The sequence below is a fragment of the Telopea speciosissima genome, chromosome 8 (assembly GCF_018873765.1).
Source record: "Telopea speciosissima isolate NSW1024214 ecotype Mountain lineage chromosome 8, Tspe_v1, whole genome shotgun sequence".
NCBI lineage: Eukaryota > Viridiplantae > Streptophyta > Magnoliopsida > Proteales > Proteaceae > Telopea > Telopea speciosissima.
Window position 1 is genome coordinate 9,011,130 of NC_057923.1, and position 23,184 is coordinate 9,034,313.

Consider the following 23,184-nt stretch of genomic DNA (forward strand, 5'->3'; position numbering starts at 1 on the left):
ATGCCCGCCGTGTTGTATCCTACATAGCCCCCTCTTGGTCCTGTATCTCCAACTATTCCCACCACCCCAATGGCTGTCTTTGGTGCCTCTGGGACGCCCTCCATCCTCCAGCTTCATCTCTTGGCCTCCTCTTCTTTTCCGAATATCTCTTCTCAGGTTTCAGATTGTAAGCCCAGTCTTTCTGATATTCAAACCAGACTTCAATCGGATATTATAATGCCCCCTTGGCTGATGAGGAGAAAGCTGTCTCTTCAGATCTTCTATCCTTGCTTTCTCAAAAGGAAAGCTTTTTAAGGCAGAAGTCCCGGATCAAATGGTTGGAGCTTGGGGATTCCAATACTGCCTGTTTCCATAGGTCCATAAAGGCTAGAACCAATATCAACTCTATTGTTTTCTTGGAGTCTAGAAATGGTTCCCTCCTCACTCAAGTCAAAGATATCAAGTCTGAAGGAGTGGACTATTTTTTGCAACTCTTCAGGCCTTCAGTCTTTGTCCAGCTTGATGATATTCTGGATGGCCACCTCAACAAATCTATCCTCTCCTCCCTCCAAGTTATCTTGCTAGCTATCCCCTTTGAGGTTGAAATTACTACCTGCTGTCCATTCTCACAAGGCTAATAGAGCCCGTGGTCCGTATGGGTTTAGTATTGGCTTCTTCACTTCTTGTTGGGACATTATCAAAGTGGGCCTTATCATGGCTATCCAAAGTTCTCTTTAACCCCAGTTAGATCAAAGGGATAAATCATACCTTCATGTGCCTCTTCCCCAAGAAAAGAGAGTACTTCCTCTATGGCAGATTTTTGTCCTATAGTCCTGTGCAACTTGCTTTGCAAATTTATTGCTAAAGACCATAAGTCTTAAGCTAGTGGTGGACTCCCTTGTCAGTGACAACCAATCAGCCTTCATCCCTGGTAGAAATATCTCTGACAACATCCTCTCTTGTCATGAGATTGTGAGAGGTTTTGATTGAAAAACCCATTCCCTGGATGCCCTTATGAAGATCAACATCCATAAAGCTTATGACTCCTTGAGATGGATTTTATTGTCGGTGTCATGCTTGAGATATCCTTACCCCCTGCCTTCATCAATTGGGTTTATCATTGCATTACTTCCTCCCGTTTGTCTGTGCTTGTCAATGGCAGCCTGCTGGTTACCTTGCCTCCTCCATTGGTATCCGGCAGGGTTGTCCTCTACTCTCCAGAAGTATTCAATCGTGTCTCCCTCCCCAAATGCAAGGCCTTAAACCTTTCCCATCTTGCCTTTGCAGACAACCTCATGCTCTTTTCCAAGGCCGACCCTGATGTAGATCACAGGTCCATGTGTAGCCACAGGAACAAACCCCAAAACCAGACCAGTGTAGTTGTGGGATTCAACTGCTGTGGGAGGCAGCCTGGTCTGATGATGTGGCAGGTTTTGTTGGTTCGATGGAGCATCTCATAAGGCAGCCCTGTCCAGATAGAAGCATGAAGAAGACCAAGACAGAATTCAAAAAAAAAAGAATGGAATTTAGAATCTAACATGAAGAGAGAAGAGAAGATAGGCTCATTACAGTAAAAAAAAAAGGGGGGGGGGGGAATGCCCCATAAGAAACTGAGCGTGAGAGCCAAATGAATCGAAAGGTTCATGTTTGGTTCGGGAAGAGATCGTGGAAGTTTTGAGAAGATAATCTACTTTCATTAAGTGATTTATTAGATAATCGAAAACAGAGGATCTTGAGTACTATTCGAAATTCAGAAGAACTAAGTGAAGGGGCTATTGAATGGCTGGAAAAAGCCCGGGCCCACTTACGGAAAGTAGAAGTGGAGGCAGATGAATTTCGAGTGAATGGGTACTCTGAGATAGAACGAGAAGTTACTGTTCTCGTGAACAGTAACATGAGTTATTGTTCATGTGAACAGTGCTGTGGGTCATATGGACAGCTGGCATGGAAGATTAGATGCTGCCCAGTATCATATCCCTAGTTGCTATTTCATTAGTTTCTATTTTGGCATGGATCTAGTTTCTATCTTTAGTTTATTCCTTATGTAATAAGTTGGTTTGTCTTTACAAGCAACTTAGTTTCAGTATAAGAAAGTATTAGTTTCCTTTTGCAGTTTGTTTCCTTTCTTGTAAGTTTCTATTTTTATTTCCTTCTTTTTTGAAGCAAACCTTTCTGCCTGTATAATGTAAAAGACTCCCTTGGAGTCCCTAACGATTTGAATGAAAGAAAAAGAGTTGTTTTTACAACCATGTTGCTGTGAGATGCAGTAACGGTGAGAGGCTGTGGGTGAGAGACCCAAGGGAGAGAGTGAGAGGCTCAATCCTATTTATCCATCTATCATAGTTGTCAAGGCGTCACCTAGCCGCCGCCTAGGCATCCAGGTGGTTTTGTTGGGGCTTAGGTGGCTGCCGCCTTATTGTAAGGCGCCTTGCACTGGGTTTTATTGGTATCGAGCCCGGTATTTGCCTTTATTTATGCCAAATATCATTTAAGTAAATGTTTTTACAAAACATTTACTTAATATATTATTCATAAATAAGAAAATACCTCCTATTTGAATCAATAAAAATAGTTAAAAAATCAAATTCCAAATGGATAAAAAGTCAACCCCCCAGTTCAAGATGAAAAACTGGATTTTTGGCGGTCGGTGAAATTTTCAACTTTCAAATGCGGGGATTTTCTCAAATCTAAAAATTCCATAAATCTTAATATGGTAAAACATTACTAAAAACCAAAATGTGCGGTAAAATATTCATTTGTTTTGAAAAGCGATTTTGACAGCATTCGCGCATACCAAATAAGGTTTGACCAAAACATAATTTTTTCAATATAAATCAGATTTAAGCAATTTTGTATTTGTTGGGAAGCTGGTTTTATGCTCTAACTAATACAAAAAGTCTCATGTAATAATAAAATAATTTGACTATTCTAACTTCTTAGAGAACAAGTACCATCTCTCTAAATCAAGAGCATTTAATTACTTATAGATAAGATTATATTTTATAAGAACAGTATAAACCAAATGTATGTTTTTTTTGTTTCAAACTTCCTATAGCTTGCTTCTTCAGCTCTGCTGTCTTCTAGTTCTATGCTGATTTTTGATGACTTGATGTGGCATAATATTGATTTTTGATGACTTGATGTGGCATAATGTTGATTTTTGATGACTTGAGGAGGTTTAATGTTGATTTTCGATGACTTGAGGAGGCTTAATGTTGATTTTTGATGATATAAGGTATATATTGTAGCATACTAAAATATTGTAGCACACTAACTAATGTTAGAAAAGGGGGAAACAAAAAATAGCACTTAAGGGCGACTTGGTCACCTAGGCGACACCCGCCTAAGCACTTAGATACACCTCCACCACCTTGGGTCACCTTGCCGCCTTGACAACTATGCCATCTATCTTCTTTTACTTTCCAATTAATTTTGTATTTGGTGTTCTGCTGCAACCTATCGTCGATTCTATTGTAGAGTGGTTCTTAGTTGAACTGACTTCTACATTGGACCCCCTTTCTGTTGAGACTTTTTTGTCTTATCTGAGACAATTTGAGCTTATGTCTGGGCTCCGCATTAACCTCTCCAAACTCCTCCTGTCTCTGGGGTTTCTGTAGAAGTAAGGGCTTGCCTGGGTTCTCTTTGGGCCTTCTCTCGGTCAAATATCTGTTACCCCCATGCTTGACCTCATGCGTAAGAGGCTTCAGCTTTGGAAGGGCAAACTTCTATCCTATGCACAAGGTTTAAAAACTCGTCCTGACTCGGTGTCTTGACCAGGTTGAGACGACTGAGATCTCAATGAGATAATGTAATTTTTTTTCCCCCCCAGTTTTAATGTTTCAATGGGAAAATGGCCATAGTTGGCTCCGAAACTTCAAGGGAAGCTTGTTTTAGACTTAATAAACGTATTTAAATCTTTAAATTGAAAAAAAAACCCAATTTGTTTTTTTGTATTTGCATCCTTGGTTGCCAATAAATGTCGAACCCTTAATGTAATATTGCCTATTCTACACATTGTTTGAGTGTTATGACTTATGAGACATAATTGGCAAGTAAATTATGCAATAATGGATGAAGAACACATTATTTTTTGACCAAAAAAATAAAAAATAAATATAAATAAAAAAATGAGATAATTGTCATATTTTTTTTTTTCAAAAAATAGTTTTTGGATATAGTAACTTTACTTGAAATAGTTGCATGTAGCCAAATCTTGTACGGTAAATAGCAATCGATCTCTTCGTAGTGATGTGGCAATCCCCCAGTAGTGTATCCCAGTAGTATTGAGTGATAATGTGTCAAAAAATAAAGATCCAAGCTCCCCCCCCCCCCCCTCTTTCTTTAGGTCCAAACCCACGAAATTGGCGAGTTTAGTTTGAAATTTCAAACCTAGGTTCGAGTTGCTGCCTTATTATAAGGTGTTTTGTACCATTTTGGTGAGACGGTACAAAAGTACTGAAATCTCGCTGAAATTTCAGTCAATTTTTTCGAAACATTGTAGACTTGAGATCTCCTAAGAAATTTCGGCAAGTTTTAGAACTATGCCTATGCTGGCCGTCTTGAGCTGATCAGATCGGTGCTCCAATCCTCCTATATTTATTGGTCTGGCATCTTTGGTCTGCCCTAGGTTGTATTGTGAAGCTTGAAGCTCTTATGTGTTCCTTCCTTTAAAAGGGACTGGATTGCTCTAGATTCTTCTATCCCACTTCTTCGGCCTCTGTTTGCCTTCCTAAGAGGGTGCTTTGGGGTTAAGGCATATCAAAGATGTGAACTCGGCAGGCATCCTCAAGTTGATTTGGAAGTTAGCAAAGAAGAAAAGTATGTGGGTTGATTGGGTCTACTCTAGACATCTTAGAAATGACTCGATGGCTCCCCTCATCTCCGATGCTTCTTGGGTCTGGAGAAAGATCCTAAACCTTAGGCATCTAGATTATGGAGTTATCAACTCCTTGATCGATGATTGTGCCCTTGCTTCTCTTACTTTGGCTGGACAGATGGCACCCCCTTGGAGTTCTTCTTCCTTTAGTGGGTGACAGAATAATTCATTCCTTGGGCTCGAGCAGATTAACCAAGGTTTCTGACATTATTCTATGTTCTAACTGGATCCCCGCAACTGGCTTCTATTTGGTCTGCTCTCTCTAGTATCCCCAGAAGTCCTTCTAGATCTTGAGACTTGGTCATTTGGGATACTTCCTCTTCAGGTATCTTCAGCTCTAAGTCGGCTTGGGATCTTCTCAAATCTCGTGCCCCAGTTGTTCCTTGGCGCATTTTGGTTTGGTTCAAGTCCTTTATTCATTGCCACAACTTCACTTCTTAGAGAACCCTCTCTTACTGCCTCCCAACGCAGTCTTTCCTAGTCCAGAGGCACATCCCAATTCCACCATCATGCTGTCTTTGTTGGAAAGCCATTGAAGATGTTGACCATATCTTCTTCAACTGCCCTTTCTCCTCCAGGATTTGGACCGGGCTTCTTGCTATTTGCTGGCCCCAGAGTAGAAGAATTCTGCTTTTTCAACACGAATGGATTTGGGTGGACATGACCTTTGGGGGTACTTTAGTTGGTGATTGAGTGGGCAAGCTTGCCTTTGGAGCTACTATTCATCATATTTGGCTGGTGTGCAATCTCAGGAGAAGGTATTCCAACTCTTGGTTCTTTCACCAGATTCAGGACTCTATTCTCTTTGATGTCAGGGCCAAATTTTCGGTGGTGTCCTCTAGATGTATTGATACCCCAGAAATAGGCGTATTGTTGCCTCTTGGGGCTACCCTCTATCGTTCTAACGAGAGTGGTGTTGCAATTTTTGTATTTTAGTTTGTTTTCTTGTATTCCCCCTCATAGTTGTCACGGCGTCACGGCGATCCAAGTCGGTGGAGGGGTGTCACGTCGATATATCGACATGTCGCCCGCCATGGCGTTGCCATGGCGAGCATGTCGACCATGTTTTATTTTCTCTATTTTTAATGTGTTAATAGATGTATACTCAAGCCATGTTTTATTTTTTCTCTATTGTTTCTCAAGTTTTAAGTAGAAAATTCAGAAATCGAAGAAGAAATCGAAGAGGGAAAGAAGAAATCGAAAGAAATCGAAGAGGGAAAGAAGATAGGAAGAAGAAATCGAAGAGGGAAAGAAGAAATCGAAAGAAATTGAAGAGGGAAAGAAGAAATCGAAAGAAATTGAAGAGGGAAAGAAGAAATCGAAGAGGGAAGAAGAAATCGAAGACAGGAAGAAGAAATCGAAGAGGGAAAGAGAGATAGGAAGAAGAAATCAAAGAGGGACGCCATGGCGTAGGTCGCCATGCAACCCTCTCCAGCGCCAAGACGCCATGGCGACGCCATGACAACTATGTTCCCCCTTGGAAGCCCCCGTTTCCCGCTTCTTTGGTAATGAATTGTTCTTCACCGCACCCCCAAAAAAAAAAGAAGATTCACTTGCCACAATTTCTCATTAAATGTAGAATTATAATTACCCAAATAGTAGTCAAAGTTTCAAAATTTAAGTCTAGTTCTGAATCTATAATTATTAATGCAGCAAAGTTTTTGAACCTTTAAACATATGATTCTTCCTCACTAAGGACCTAATTAATACCCATAGAGGAGCTAACAAATACCAATAAACCAATGGATTAAGCCCACTAATCGAGAATTCAAAAATAGATTTCCTCTTAAAAAAATATGGTTCCAAATCATTAGCCTTATCTGACCTGGAATGGGTGGAATGTTTCAGGATGGTTCAAACTGTTCTTTATGGTTCTGTCTAATTCCAAGATATTTGGCTCAGTAAGGGAACTGACCTGAAGGTTTAAGGATTGATTGTCAGACCGGTTCAATTGTCCAGTCCAGTTTGGGTTTCTAAACAATTGTTGTTCTAGGACATTTTCCTGGTGTTCCACGCATAGTTCAAAACTCGACGTCGAATATTTAGGTAATTTTGTACCCCTCGAGACGAAACATCATACGAAACGTCGAAACCCAAAACAGACAATGTTCGACTGAAATTTCAAAAATTTTGGTCATTTTGTTTCGGAATCTCGCTCATTTCGGTCTAAAAAATGCACCATTTCATCGAAATTTCGATTATTTCAGTCATTTCGTTTCGGTATTTCAGCCTTTTGCACACCGACCAAGCAAAACTCATAGAAATTACAATGTTTCGGCGAAATTTTAAGGTTTTGGTTGTCTCGACCAAGGTTTAAAGTATCGGTATCGGCCGGGTGATTTTAAGAGACGTATCGATCGATGCAGAAATGCATGAAAATGATCTAAATACACATGGAAATACATTTCTGGACACAAAAAACAATATAAACAAGCAATATATGTCATATGTCATGCATATACACTAAGAATTGTGAATAATGTATAACCAGACAAGTGCGGCACTTCTAAATTGTTATAAAAGATGAGATTTCTTACATGCAAAGTCACTCTATTGGCATGAAGAATGTCGGGATGGATCAAACTCATGTCTGTAAGGGTCTTCAAGAATAAGAGCAACTAGGATGATGTTGTATACTGACCGAACATAAGCACAATACTGACCCTTAAGGAAGTCATTTTCGGTTTTGGATGAAAAATGGTGGATTTGAGTTCCAATATTTGCAAATGTATACAAAACATTCATCTAATAGTTAGTTGAACCTATTCTCCTTGAATCATTTAAAAAAAAAAGAACTAAAATGCAAGATTTGAAGCAAAAGATCAAGTTTTTTGAAAAAAACCTACCTTTTCCCTTTCAATTGTTGAGTATGTCTTGTATTCCAAGGATTCGAATGCGATGTGGATCCGACCCGACCCGACATATTTTGTGGTGTGACCCGAATGGAGAAAAAGTTGATATTTAATTCGTGACGCAGAGGGTTGGGGGTTCTGGTTCGTGTTTGGTGTAAAATATGAAAAAAGGCATGTGTATCGATACGTACCGATACATTTAAAAAAATAATAAAAATTTGAAAACAGTACGTATCGGCTGTATCGATACGTATCAACCGTATCGTATCCATAGTTGTCATGGCGTCGATATGTCGACGCCATGGCGTCATATTGCTGGAGAAGTGGGCATATCGATCACCAATATGGATGATGTAAGAATATCTACCGATATGGCCTCCATGTCATCGCCATGGCGCTGCCATGGACGCCATACCACGACATATGGCCATATCGGGCGACATGGTTGTTTCAAATTATTAAACTTAATTTTTTAACAATAAATTTTTTTAACCATTTTTTATTTTAATGCTTTTCCCTTAACATAAAAAAATTAAAAAACATCAATCAGAAAACACTAAGACACTATTGACTAATACACGATCACATATTCCCATCAGCAATTTTTTTTATTTATTTAGATGGGTTGTTTATTAGCTTTATTCACTCAATATAAATTACGTTCTTGTAATTGTTTTTTTGTTTTGTTACTTTTGTAGTCACTTTCATATGAATCATATCTCAACTCTCATGATTTTTCAACTTTATTATCAGCAAGACTATTGCTATCAATTATTTGATAATCCATTATTTGATAATCCATGATTTTATATACACTAATGGATATTACATTTTCATGAATTAAACCATAGTAGATTAGTAGTATACTTTCATGTTAATTTTTGATGTTATAGGGTATATATTATAGCATACTAAATGACATTAAAAATAGAGAAAATAAAAAATAAAACATGGTCGATATGATTGCCATGGCGGGCGACATGTTGATATATCGACATGACACCCCTCCACCGACTTGGATCGCCGTGACGGCGTGACAACTATGATCATATCGTATTGACATGTATCGGTCGATACATATCGATACAGTCGATACATTGTTTTTTTAAAAAAAAAAAGAGATATGTATCGGTATGTATCATATTGACACCGACCGATATCGAGACGTACCGGCTGATACGGTACGATACACACCGATACTTTAAACCCTGGTTTCGACCAGGTCGAGACACCGAAATGAGACTGGTTTTCGAACTATGGTTCCAGGTAATGGGACCCCCTATTATTCTCAGGACCACAGGGTACATCAATAACATGCCCCCAACACATCCCAGACATTGCCTTAACTAAGTCCAAGTTTCTCAAGCAACACAAGGTATTTCCTCCTTTATAGGGCTTTGCTTAAATTTACCTAGTTAAATTTTTTAAACTGAATCATAGTTTTCATGGTGCCAAGGCAGGCTATGGCAGTTGCCAGGCACTAGATGAAGGTACCCAAGGTATGCATCATATTTGAGGAAGATAGGCCCCATTCCTTGTGCTGATTTGAGTTCTATGTTGTTTTCTTATTCCTTTTCTTCTTTTCTCGTCCTTTCCTCTTTATTTTCCCCATGTTTGAACTTTGAACTAAATCTGGTCTGAGTTTCTAGACATAAGATGGCTGGTCGCTTTGGACATATTTGGGCTGCCTAGGCGACACCTTGGCAACTCTGAACTGAATACCGTGTTTGATAACATGAACTAGCTGCAAGCTGGCTACTAAACTTTTTCATGGTGGCAATATAACCAGGAACCTTTATAGAAGGGATATTTCTCCCTTCCTCCTGAAACAGTAAATATAATACACAACACAACAAGCTTAAATTTGCATCATTCTTAGTCCATGCAATGTTTTTTTTGTCCTCTACCAGCATTTCCTGATTGTGACTTAATTATTTTGAAGTTTTGGCCTCGTTTGGTAACACCCTGCAGGATTGTTTCTGCCGCTTTTTTACTCTGCAGGAGTAGAAAACACCCAAAATGTGTTTGGATCTGTTGGTTCACTTTTATACTCCCATGAAGTGATCCAACTCTCAAGAGTGGGAATGAAGAAGCATTTTAAAAATGCTTTTGCACTTTGGGAACACTCATGGTTGCAAAGGCAAAGAAATACGTGATACTTGAGGGGAGGGGATATACCTCTGATATTCCCAGACTCCCGAGACCTCAGTTTGTGCTCGACTGAGGATCTTCACTCAGATTTAGAAACACTTCTTACTTTCGGTTATCAAAATCGTGCTAGTATCTTGCAGAAGTGCTCCCCCGGAGCAGAAATGCCTAGAAGTGTTCTTAGCGCAAAAACACTGTTTGTGGGAGTGTTACCAAAGGTGGCCTTTGTGATTTGATTTTTAAATTGTAGTGTTTAAGTTCTTTCTGTATATATATCTAATAACATTTGATGTTCTAGGAGCACTTTCTCTTCTTATTCATCTGCTCTGGCTGTGTAGGTAATTCGACATGACAGTGTTGAGCAACTCTTGCTTCTTGGGCGAATGTTACAAGGCACTATGAAATTTCCTTGGCATTTCTCACGCCATCCAGCAGCTACTGGTACCTTTTTCACTGTCATGTATCTTGGGCTTAAATATTGCTCATGCAAGTCACAGGGTAATCTGCAAAACTTTAAAACAGGGCTTCAGTTGCTGGAGGATCGAATTTATCGGTGATGAGACTTTCTCTTACCTTCTAATTTACATCTTTCATTCTGGTCTTCTGAATGTATTGTTTATTCTATGATGAGAAATTCTACTTTTCTTCTAGTGTTTTGGACTACTGGGGTAGGGATGGCAATTGGTCGTGTCATGTTAATGTAAGACTATAACCTGAATAGGTCTAATCCCAGGCAGGATCAAATAAAAAAAAATCTCCAAAGAACAAGAAAGAGAGCAATGAGATTCCCAAGAGAACAACGGGAGAACAACGGGATCTCAAAAGATATCCAAGAGACACATTGGTTGGAGGAGAATGATGAAGTCTGAAAAGATAACCAAAAGAAATAATCCCACAGAGTAATAACCTGTTGAAGTAGCAATGATCTTGATGTAATAATCTTCAAGAAATCGATGTAACAATATGTTGAAAAGAAATCCCTAAAGTTTGTAGCACTCTTGAACTCGATTTGACTGAAACTAGGGTTTAGAATCAAGAACCGATGGAAGGGGATGGGGAAAGGTGGGGTTGGCTATCTCAGCTGAGCATCTCAGAATTTTAACATTGCATAAACAACTTTTCTATTCATTCAAGTTCGTGTACAATGCTGGCCTCCGTTACAAACTTATATAGAAGACTTAAAAATAGACTTAGACACTAAAATGGAAAAGCCTAACCCTATCCTTAACTAAGAAAGTGAAATGATAAAGGAAATAGACTCAAAACAGGACTCTAATTAAACTAATGAAATAAATCCCGTTTTCCTACTTTCTACCCATACTTTAGGCCCATTAAATTGACCAATTAAAAAATAAACCCATGGGATCAAAGATCCAATACATATATGACCTAACACTAAGCTTATTTCCAATAAAACAAGCCCTCTAAGTGACTTATCTACATCACATGTTGGTCCATGTTGTGTCAAGACCCGAGTATAACACAAAATGACTAGAACCAAACAACACAGAATGATGAGAAAATGATAGAACCAAAGGGATATACTAAAAGGAAAAGTATAAAAAGTAATAGATTGGTATGAGTCAATTTGCGGTTTGGCGGGTTCAATACTGTACCAATTTTGTCTTGCCCTGATGTTGACCAAAACATGACTATACCCAACCACCAATAGAGATTTCATATGTGGTGTTCATCTTGGGTATTGCTGCCCCTTCGTTTAGGTCATTTCTTATCACTTAAATTTCATGGTTTATCTGGCAGTATGTGGATTGTGGTAACATGTGTGTGCTTGATGTATTTCTTATTTAGATATAATGGTGGATGTTGTATGAATTGTGAAAAGGTAGCACAGAAAAAGGAAAAATTAAGGGTAAAATACACGTACCCCCCTATAATGCACCCAATATTCCTCGCGCCCCCCTAAGGTTCTGACAAGTCCATACGCACCCCCTCAAAATTCCACGTACCACCCCTACTTTACCCCCTAAAGCCATTTAAGTCCACACTGTCAATTTTAGGCATTAAATGCTAAAAACTTTTTTTTATTGACCAAACTACCCTTACTTCTAACAAATTCTAAAATTTGAAAAGACCAAAATGCCCTCATCTTCCCCAAATCATCATCTTCTTTTACAATGTAGATACCCAATACCACCATCACCACCACCACCACCACCGTCAGCACCGTGAAGCCCCACCTCCAACTCCTCCACCTCTACCAGTTCCACCACCGAGTCCACCTCCCTTGCCTATTCCTCCACCAACACCGCCGCCCTTACCAAATCCATCTCCAGCTCCACCATCCTTTCAAAACCCACCTCCAGCGCCCGCCAACCTTTCCGATTCCACCGCCATCTGTGCGCACCTTAGTTCCCTCTAAACTTAGTTTCCTCTAAAAACCATTAGAAGTTTTCCCTGAAATATATCAGGGAACATGAGACAACCATTAGATCCCATATCAAGCAAATCGATGCTAGCAGAGCCATCCAATTGGTCCTCGACCAATCTTCAGGTATCTATATATATACTAATTAGTAATTAGAATCTAAAGTTTCCTAAACGATGAGGATAGGAGCGCTCCTTATTCTTTGGATCTGCTATCATGGTCTACATGGCAATAGAGAGTTGCAGCTGTCATTAATCGAATCAATGGGTTATCCACAATTGCAGAGTATGAATATGAAGTTTCCTAATGATGAAGAAATAAGGGTTTCTTGTTCTTTGGATCGGATATCATGCTGTCCATGGCAAGGTTGCAACAAATGTTGTAGCTGAGAATAATCAATCGAATTGATGATGGCTAGGTTTCCCATGCCAATCCGGTGAGGTTTTTTCTATGAAATACTGAAGTCTGTGGAGCTCTCAACCATCAAGCCTTCGTAGCATCAGAAGTTATTTGAGAAAATGAGAAAAATCTGAGCCCAGGGCTGACTCAAATAGCTCTGAAACTTCGAAGTTAGAGTAGCCTAGGGCTGCTGGATCCAACCAAGTCATTAGAAATCGATTTAAAAAGGAATATGAAGAATCTATTTCAGCGGGTTTAGAAAAAATCGTTAAACTTGGCAGATCCAATTTCAAAATTTCTTATCCCTGGTTTAAAAAGGAATATGAATAATTGATTTCAGCTGGTTTAGAAACAATCCTCTGATCTTCCATGGGTAGATGAAAATAGGTTGCAGAACACGACTCAGGTTCAATCCTTTTGAGGGAGTGTTCTACCCTGTTCTTCGATCGCAAAAGGGAAATTGAAAACGAGAAAGGGAGAAAGGGAAAAGGAGAAGGGAGGGCAATTTAGGGATTTTACATTTTCACCTTTCTTTTTTTTTGTTTTAACCACTTAAGGGCTTTTTCGTAATTACGCCTTAGAAAGGGTATAATTGTACATTACCTTCTTCATGTTAGCATTTAACGCCTAAAATTAACAGTGTGGACTTAAATGGCTTTAGGGGGATAAAGTAGGGGTGGTACGTGGAATTTTCAGGGGGGGGGGGCATGTGGACTTGTCAGAACCTTAGGGGGCATGAGGAATATTGGTATTAGTTAAAGTGAAGAAGAAGAAGAAAGAAGAAGAGAGGAGAAGGAAGAGAAGGAACTGCACAATTGGGGCTGCAGTCGTTAGATTGACTGCTCCCAAAACAATACATTAAATAGGGTTAATAATAAAAACACCATAGACAAAAATACCCCTCATTAGAGGAGTCGTGAATAGGAGCTGACGCTAGCTCCCTATTCACGGCTCCCCCTTACTCCTAACAGGTGCATTATAGGGGGGTATGTGTATTTTACCCAAAAATTAATTGGAGGAAGGATAGCAAAGTGTGCTGGAAGATCTTTTCAGCAATACATTATTTTTTAATGTAACTCCTTTCAAGACGAGTCTTCTTCTTTGATCATTACTGAGAAATCTAGCTCACTACCTGATAGTTTTGCCGAGTTTTTTTTTTTCCCTTCACAGATTCTTCCTGATTTTTATTAGTACACTTTCTTCATTACTACGGTAACTCAGCCTAGCATTTCCTAACTACTTGCGGTTGGCAACCTAAATTTTATTCCATCATTCCACTATATTTGGGACCATATCCTTGTAAGAAGTGATATCTTTCATCACTTTCATGAAAGTCATTTTGGCCTTCCTGTTTTCTGACGCATCCTACTAACCTGTTAGGTCAGATTTTGGAAACAAACCAATAGGTCAGAATCACAGTGACCCATATTTAGAGAACAATAGGGCAGAAATAGAGAAGATCAATAACTACAGAACCAGCCAACTGATGAAGCTGAAAAACTGGTCGAAGGCTGGCCTATACCTGCTGTACTTGTGGTTAAGAAGTAAATTCCTTAATTACTGTGTCGGTAATTCAGGAATTTACTTCCGAATCATAGTTCTCCCGTAACTAAAATTATGGAATCCATTTTGAATACTGCAACATGTAGTTCTAAAACTCCATTTAAGTAGAATAAAGGATACCAATCTAGTCCTATTTTAAAACTCAGCTGATCTCTATTATTAAATCTTTCATGAAAACCTTGATTTCCTCAGAGCCTTAAATTTGTTCAATTGTGTCCAACAGATTTTTTAAAACTTTCTTCACTTAAAACAGCATATCCACAATTAGGTGGAATTATCCCTATTGTTCTTCCTACAAAATATTGAGCCTATATGTATAAAACATTAAGCCCATGCATCTGGTTGCAATGTGTCAACCTGTCCTCATTGGTGAAATGTTTCATTCTCTTTTTGAAGAGCAGCAGTTCATTTATTATTCCATATTTCACACATGGCAAAAGAGTTCTTTTCTCTTCTTTTTAATAATTTGGAATCTTATAGATTTATTTACATGTTGAAACTCATTGTTTCTGTTGCATTTTGTAGAGCCTCGTTGGGTTGGTTTTCCTATGAACCTGAATGGTTTGACATGAACAACAAGAATTTTTCTCAAAGCGAGGCTCAATCTGTTTCTATATTTGTCAATTATCTTGTGAATGAGCGAGTGGATGGTCAATCGGATTCATCTTTGAAGAGACGGGGACGTGCAAGTGGAAGTTCTTTGGGTGATGTGGTAGGAATGGACTGTACAGCAAGAATGAATCTTAGGGTTCTGCTTTCTTGTTTGGAAGTAGCTGTCTGTTATTTATCTTTTATGCTCTAGGATTTGAGGATTTCCAGCTTATTGATAGAGGATAATAAATCTGTGCAGAAGGATCAATATCATCCCGTATGGGGCCACATGGAGAACTATGCTGTAGGAAGAGAGAAACGGAAACACTTGTTGTTAATGCTATGCCAGCTTGAGGCTGATAGGCTTGAAGTCTGGGCTCAACCTCTGAATTCGAAGTATATAGTGTCAACTTCCTTAATCCAATCATTTTAATGTTATTCATATCAATGTGTTCCTGTGAACTTTTAATTTATTGTGTAATTTCCTTTATTAGGGATAACACATCTTCTCGGCCTAAGATTAGCTCAGAGAAATGGATTGAATATGTTAGGACTTCATTTTCTGTGGACCCACGGATTGCTTTGTCCTTAGCGTCAAGGTTCCCAACAGTTTCCTCTTTGAAGGCTGAAGTAACCCAACTGGTTCAAGTATGTTCTGTCATCTGAGTTATCAGTTTTGGTGGATTTTACTTATTTCTTTTCTTTTTATATAACTTATTTGAAATCCACATGCATCATTATTAGGGAATGATCATGGAAGTAAATGTAGAAAATTGTGAAACTTATCGGTTATCACATAATACTGGAAAAGGGTGCGCTTATGTTAGACTTCTAATTTCTAAAAACAATCAACCATGAAGAAATCCTGGGGATAGACTCAAATAATTAGTGTTTAGACTTCTAGAAACAATCAGCCAACAGATTTATCAAATCAGCACCTTGGATGTCTTACAAGGTCTGGCACCTTCAAGAGAACTGTCATCAGCGCTAAAACTGTTAAGATAAAGCCAAATTTTATTCATTATTCAGTACAAAAAAATCAATTGCTGTGTGGTTCACATGAATTGATAAACTTAACATGAATGGACTGACAGAGGATGTTATAGTTCAGAAATAGATAATTTGTATCACTACATGATGTCTTGCTAGTATATTGATCCTAACTAAGAAAGGCAATTTATATTCAGTTTTGCATGCTAATTCGATTATTCTCTTCTAGGCTTTTGCCTTTGGTATTGCTGCTAGCTGTTAAGCTGTGTGTGTCCAGGGCTTTAAGTATCGGTAGGTGTCTTATCGATATCTGATACGATACTTATATTTCAAAAAAAGTTTGTATCAACCAACACAAGACCGATACGGTACAATACGGTCCTATACAGGTTACATGCATCTTCTTTTGACCTGGAAAACATAAACCATGAGTGAGATACAAAACTGTGAGCAACCGAGGCATGGTTGTCAAAGCGCTAGGCCATCCAAGGCATTCGAGGGCCAGCTAAGCACTTAGGCCACAAGGTGCCCTAGGCGCTTTGGTATTGATTAATGTATTCTCAGTAAGATTTTGCGTCATCTTAATCTTAAAATGTCCAGAAATACTTTGGAAGCCTTACATATACATTAATTTTGTACTCCTGTTCCTTTTGGACATCCTTGGTCATTTAGTTGCTAAAGATATCCTAGGCGAATCGAAAGGAAAATGTCATTCCTCTAGAGAGACTTGGTGGTGGGATGATAAGGTCCAAGCAACCATTAGGATTAAGAAAAGTAGTTTTAAGACATGGCAAAGGACTAAGGATGTGGAGGATCTACAAAGTTATAAATTTGCCACTAATGGAGCTAAGAAGATTGTGAAAAAAGCAAGGGTGAAGAAATATGAAGATCTTTATAACAATCTGAACACAAAGGTAGGGAAAAAGCTATCTATAAGATAGCTAAAGTGAGGGAAAGGAAGAGTAGAGATCTCGACCGTGTTAGATGTATTAAAAGTGAAAATGGTAAAATACTAATCAGGGACGAGGTCATTAAGAAGAGATGGGAAGGTTATTTTTGCTGTCTGCTAATGAAGACACTTCGAGTAATAATGATGGTTTTGGGAATTGTTACTTGTGGCTATGAGACACCATCCCACTTTATTTATAATAATGAGATATGTGGTACAAAGACAGTAAAGCCCCTTGGACAACACCATATAAACCCTAAGGACAATTCTACCTTTATACCCCATATTACTTTTAACACTCCCCCTCAAGTTGGTGCATGGATATCACACATGCCCAATTTGCACAGAAGAGGAATAAACACTTTGCTACTTAAACCCTTAGTAAAAACATTAATTAACTGGTCTCCTGACTGGACAAATGGAGTACAAATCAGTCCCTGTTTCAGCTTCTCTTTGATGAAATGGCGGGGTCAATCTCCACATGCTTGATGCGCACATGCTGGACCGGATTGTGAGTGCTACTGATAGCAGATTTGTTGTCGCAGTAAAGCATCATAGGTGAAGATGTAAGAATAGCCAAGACTTTCAGTAGTCCCTGGAGCCACGTTAATTCTCAAATGCCATGGGACATGGCTGATGGCACGAAACTCAGCTTCAGCACTTGACCAGGCAATGACAGTCTGTTTCTTGCTCCGCCATGTGACCAGGTTACTTCCAACATAAGTACAATAACCGGATGTAGACTGTCGATCATCTGGAGAGCTGGCGCAGTCGAGATTGGTGAAGGCTTCCACCCACAAGTAATCATGAGGAGAGAAAAGAATTCCCTTTCTTGGGGCAGACTTTGCAATTTCAAATTTGTTCAAAGCATCAGGAGGTGGTATTAATCTTCACAATTGTTCAAGTCAATCTAGTTAACAGCATCAAGGACGTTGGCTATTTCAAGCAATCAAAACAGAGTTTTTTTTTTTCCCCCAAACCAACAAATATAACAGTGACCTAAATGCATACAAGCAGAGCCTCAAAATTAGAAATCTAGATTTACATGTTTGAAACACTATAAACCCACAAAACAGATTCCAATGAACGAAACCCATACAAGTAAGAAATGCATACAACCGGAGCCTCAAAATTATAAACTAAGAACAATGATAACGAAACCCAGATCTTCAAAGTTCACATAATCAGAGATGCACGCACAGACAGAGAGAGAGAGAAGAATGGGGTTACTGGTTAGGGTTTTCAAAACCAGAAAGGGAGCTAGCAAAACGAAGCCCAAATTAGCAGCGACAATTGACGTTGCAAGCAAGGGCAACAGCCAAATTAGCAGCAGCAACTGTGATTTTCAAGTTGGGAGGCAGAAAACTCTTCAGAGAAATTAGAGATTTCTCTTCGCTGGAGTCCGTGGAGCTCGAGATAGAGGGGTTGAGAGGTTGAAGATGGAGCTCGAGGTAGAGTTCTCTTGGCTGGAGTCCATGGACCGAGGGTTGAGAGCGACCAAAGGAGCGCCAGCGATGTTGAAGAGGGGTTGAGACCTTGAGAGAGGGATGGCAATGTTGAATGAGAGGCGAGAGATATGGGGTTGGGTTTATGTTTTTATCGGGCACACATTTTATTTTCCTCCACTTTTGTTTCCCTCAAGTTGGTCTTTGGACCACAAAAACATGTATGACTTGTTTTTTCAAAGATGGTCTTTTGACCCTTTTTTGTGCTGGTTCGTTACACGAGAACACAAAACAACCTGGATTTACCAAACGCTTTTCTGGTGGTTTTGTGTTCTCGGAGCACTGAAGAACAAGAATAACTGTTCCCCGAGATGGTTATCAAACACAACCTAATAAGGTAACATAAACTAACTAGGAAACTAAAATAATAAAAGAAATTAACTCAAAACAGGACTCTAACTAAAGTAATGAAGTAAATCCTGTTTTCCTACTTTCTACCCATATTTTAGGCTCATTAAATTGGCCAATTACAAAGTAAACCCGTGGGATCAAAAGCACAACACCTACATAACTTATCTCAAAACTTATTTTCAATAGAATAAGCCCTTTAGGTGACTTATCTGCATCAAGATTTCTTCACTCGAAATTGTTATCTTTCATAATCTGTTTTCTGGTTTTAAATCTGTTGCCTGTTGGTTGAAGTCCAACTTTGAGTAGGATTGGTTCTATGTTCTTGAATGCTGAAATCATACTCATTATCTATTGATCTGTTTCATCTGCTTTTGATATCATTACTTAAGATTTTAATTGAGTTTAAGTTTTTGCAGTTTGATCATTCATCTGAATTCTGGTTTGGCAGATTTGATCCTGTCCTAGTGTCAGTGGGATTCCCTTTTATTTTCTGATCTAGCCATTAGATCTTGCGGACTTTTCAGCAAGGCTAACACCTGTTAAGAAGAGAACTTGAACTGACTTTTAGGTCAATCTGACTGTGATTCTATTATTTGAGTTTTCTCCCAAATCTGGTTCTGTTTCTCTATATGTCAATTCTGTTTGGTACTGTTTTAGCTCTTTAAATCAGTATTACATTAGTATTGTCTCTATAATACCTGACTAGTTCTTCACTTGGACCATGCACTGCCTATTTAAGGGTGTGCAAGAGGCTATCTTAAGGGATGCTTCAGCATCAGGAAGGAAAGAAAAGAGCATTTGAGGATGGACACTGGTCTAAAGAGAGGTGATGTCTGGATATGGGACATCTTTTGGCTTAATGGACATTTGTGTGAAATAGTTTTAAGGAGTTATGCATCCTAGGAATGTGGCAGAATTGATGGAACATTTTGGATTTTATTCTTCATTCCAGATACATTTTCTTGAGCTCTTTTTTTCTCTTCCGTATATTTGTGAATCACACCATATAGCTGTAAAGCTCCGTGATATAAATGAAGCTTTACTTTTGTTTCCAATCCAACAAAAGGAAAAAAATTCAATACATAGTATTACTCCGACCAAAATAAAGCAAAACAGACATCTCACCTCATGACTCAAACACAAGGCCTAAAGAATAGTGATAGGAATTAACTTTGACTTCCCTACTTAATTCAATCATGACCTAACTGGCTTCAATTACTAAAAGCAGAGATCATGCAATTCAAAATCAAGTTAAATGAGCCCTAACTAAGTAACTAGCTAAAGCTAACAGTCAAATAAGAATGTAGGTGACACAAACTAAATCTAGATGCCGGAGAAAAAAAGTTAAACCAATGCAATTACCAAATGGCCAGGAGAGAGCTCTTTAAGAGAGATATTTTCTGTCAAACAAAAAGGATAGCATGGGCTATAGCAGCAGTCCTATGGTTGGCCATCCCTGGGAGTGGTTGATTTACGTGGACCTGCTGGAATGGGACCATTTTCTAGATCTTGTCCTACTGCATTGATTTATTCATGGGAATGGGTTCTTTCCATGGTACTGTGTGACATGTTAATATTATAAATTCATCTTTTTATTCAGTACTACTTGATAATCATGGTTTGTGAGATCATTCAAATGCAATGACCGTCACCGTTGCTTTCTTTTAATTCTTTGGGTAAGAGTGATCTTTCACCATTTCTTTTTCTGATCTTCCCTTTTTTTTGGGGGGGGGGGGGGGTGGTTTGGGGGTGTTCTCAATAGCTTATTTAATTTTTAGTCTTGTCTGAAATATGCCCCCTGAATTCTGTATTTTCATGCAGTCAAACATTGTAGAGATGCGCAGCATACCTGAAGCTTTACCATTTTTTGTTACTCCGAAGGCAGTTGATGAAAATTCAGCACTTCTACAACAACTTCCACACTGGGCTGCTTGTTCAATAACTCAGGCTCTTGAGTTTCTTACTCCTGCATATAAAGGTCATCCACGTGTCATGGCATTTGTTCTTAGGGTTTTGGAGTCCTATCCTCCGGAACGAGTGACCTTTTTCATGCCCCAGCTTGTGCAATCTTTACGATATGATGACGGGGTGAGTTACCAGATGCTATGCATTCATGTTAGTCATATCATCGTTCCGTATAAACTATCATATTTGGATGGAATGTTACATCTACCTCTTCTTCAAATATTTTTTTACATAGACATTTATCTGGTTTGATGCTTTTCTTTACAGAGGTTAGTAGAAGGATATTTGCTTAGAGCAGCTCAAAGAAGTGATATATTTGCTCACATTTTGATATGGCATCTACAGGTTTGGTATTGTTCACACTGCATAATTTATTAGTCTATGCTTAGATTCTAGATGTTGGAAATATATGCTGGAACTCTAATATTGACATGATTCCATAAATGGCAGGGAGAGACAAGTGTCCCAGAATCAGGGAAAGATGCAGGTTCTGCAAAGGTATATATATGTGCTTGTCTTGTATGTCTTTCCTGTATTCTAGTGGCACTCATCCCAGTTTAAAATTACGCAGAGATCTGTCTCTGTGTTTCATGATGTTACATCTGCTTCATGATGAGAATAGCAACAACAGAGGGATTTATTTGTTTACTGGGAATGGCAGTGCCATGCCCATCGACCATGGCAGACTCCTAAAAAATGGCATTTTAACTGTGCAGTTGGTCCCACTCCAGCAGAGTGGTGCATCGGTGGTGCTTCCCCCCGCAAAATAGGATCCAGGATTTTTATGTTGGCCTGGGCCATGGTCATTAAATGTGTGTGGTGTTAGCGTTTCCCTTTATCATTTCTCTATGATATTAACTTTTGTACAAATCTGATGTTGAAGTGATACACTTGCAACATGGGCTAACAGGAATGGGTCCATTTGATTGAGGAAACGTTTCAATCCCATTGGACAAATTTCAGTGCAAAACAAGTAGGGAAGTGCCTCAAAACTCAAAAGCAGGTGCAAAGTGACAATAATTACAAAATTGCCATTAACGAGAAGTCGGGATGGCAGTTTTGTAACTTTATGAAACTTTGGACTGACTATTGAGCCACTTCTCTGGCACATATGGTGCTGAAACTTGATCAGTGAGATGGGTGTGACATCCTCTATCACATGGGCCTGTACATATCTATCCATGTTTACCACGTTGGGTTTTGAAAGCTGTATATCCTACGTACATACTTATCTAATTATACATGTATTTATGTATGTATGTATTTCAAAATTTGGGCTGGTCAAGTTTACTACTAATGTTTCCATTATCTTGTAGCAAAATCATTGCTATATTTTATTTGGTGGCCAAATTCTTTGCTTTATATCATCACTTGCTTGCTCATGTGGATATGTTCTTGCTGTTGTTTCAGAGTAGTTCATTTCAAGAGCTGTTGCCTATGGTTAGGCAAAGAATTATTGATAGTTTCAACCCAAAGGCCCGTGACTTGTTTCAAAGGGAATTCGACTTTTTTGACAAAATCACATCAATTTCTGGTACACTGTTTCCACTTCCAAAGGAAGAACGCCGAGCTGGCATCCGGAGGTACTATTTTTTTCTTCTGTTGACTTTGCCAGCTATACTTTCATATGGTGATAGTTTAAGCCTAATTTGGCTCTTGCTTGAGTTGGAACCAGTGTTCTGAGACCCTGCCTGGCACTTAAAATGGGATCAAACCTCATAAATGTGTTCTTCTGATACCCACTGACTAGTCCGTGTTTCATCTGACCTAGGCGGGTGAACCAGTGAACCAGAATGGTTGAACCTGCTATTGATGCAGTAGCACTGTCATAGTTGGACTGACATAACCCGATCTGGACCGAGGCCAAACGAGGCTTTTGGTCTAATAAGCATGGGTAGGGGTTTATTGTTTGTTTTGGGGTTAATCTTGTAATTTTCACTTAAACTTATTTTATTTCATTTTGTTTTCATTTGGGATAGATACCTAGGAGGATTTGGTTTGGTATTTTTCTAGTTCAAGTGGAGTTCTATTTCTGTTTTATTTTTTTTTATATATATTTATGATTGTATGCTTTGATCAGATTAGATGTGAATAAGAAGATTTGGGTTTTGTTTGAGTTGTGTTATGGTGTGAGTGTTTGACTGTAGCTGGTGGCTACTTCCTTCTCCTTTGCATTCTGATCTTTCTCCCCTTCTTTTCCCTTTCTTAGCTCTTCTATTCTTCATATAACCTGTGTTCTCCCATTTTGTCCTTCCTTCTTCCTTACTTCCCTGCCATCCTTTCCCGTCTTATTTTGTTCTATTCTGTCCTGACATGACTTTGTTTCTGCAATAGAGACATCGATCTCTCTCAGTTCTTCGCCATTCAGTTCCAAACTCTGGGGTTTCAATCGATTCCTCTGGGTGACCCTACCTGTAAAGCCCTAGGATGGAAATATGCTGGAAATGTGAGATATTGTTTGAAAACCAAACCTGGTTTCCTTTCTTCCTCTAGTTTGAGTTTCAGTTGTTCATTATTGAACAAATACTTGATCCCAAGAACTGCTGTTGAGCATTCCTCACCAGTCTATTAGTTAAGAATCAGTACCTGAAATTTCTCATTGAGAGGACGTGTATTGAAGGAGTTCTCTC

At 38.9% G+C, this 23,184-nt stretch overlaps 1 protein-coding gene across 3 annotated transcripts in view; it reads left to right on the forward strand.

The window, feature by feature from the left end:
* The window catches only part of LOC122670775 (phosphatidylinositol 4-kinase alpha 1-like), a 90,373-nt gene that overhangs the window by 30,065 nt on the left and 37,124 nt on the right, over window positions 1-23,184 (forward strand). For all 3 annotated transcript variants that reach the window (XM_043867756.1, XM_043867758.1, XM_043867757.1), the window contains 8 exons: window positions 10,194-10,408; window positions 14,729-14,915; window positions 15,054-15,190; window positions 15,289-15,442; window positions 20,411-20,677; window positions 20,822-20,899; window positions 21,005-21,052; window positions 21,965-22,137. In XM_043867756.1, coding sequence (XP_043723691.1) covers window positions 10,194-10,408; window positions 14,729-14,915; window positions 15,054-15,190; window positions 15,289-15,442; window positions 20,411-20,677; window positions 20,822-20,899; window positions 21,005-21,052; window positions 21,965-22,137 — 1,259 coding nt within the window. The remainder of the gene's footprint in view (window positions 1-10,193; window positions 10,409-14,728; window positions 14,916-15,053; window positions 15,191-15,288; window positions 15,443-20,410; window positions 20,678-20,821; window positions 20,900-21,004; window positions 21,053-21,964; window positions 22,138-23,184) is intronic.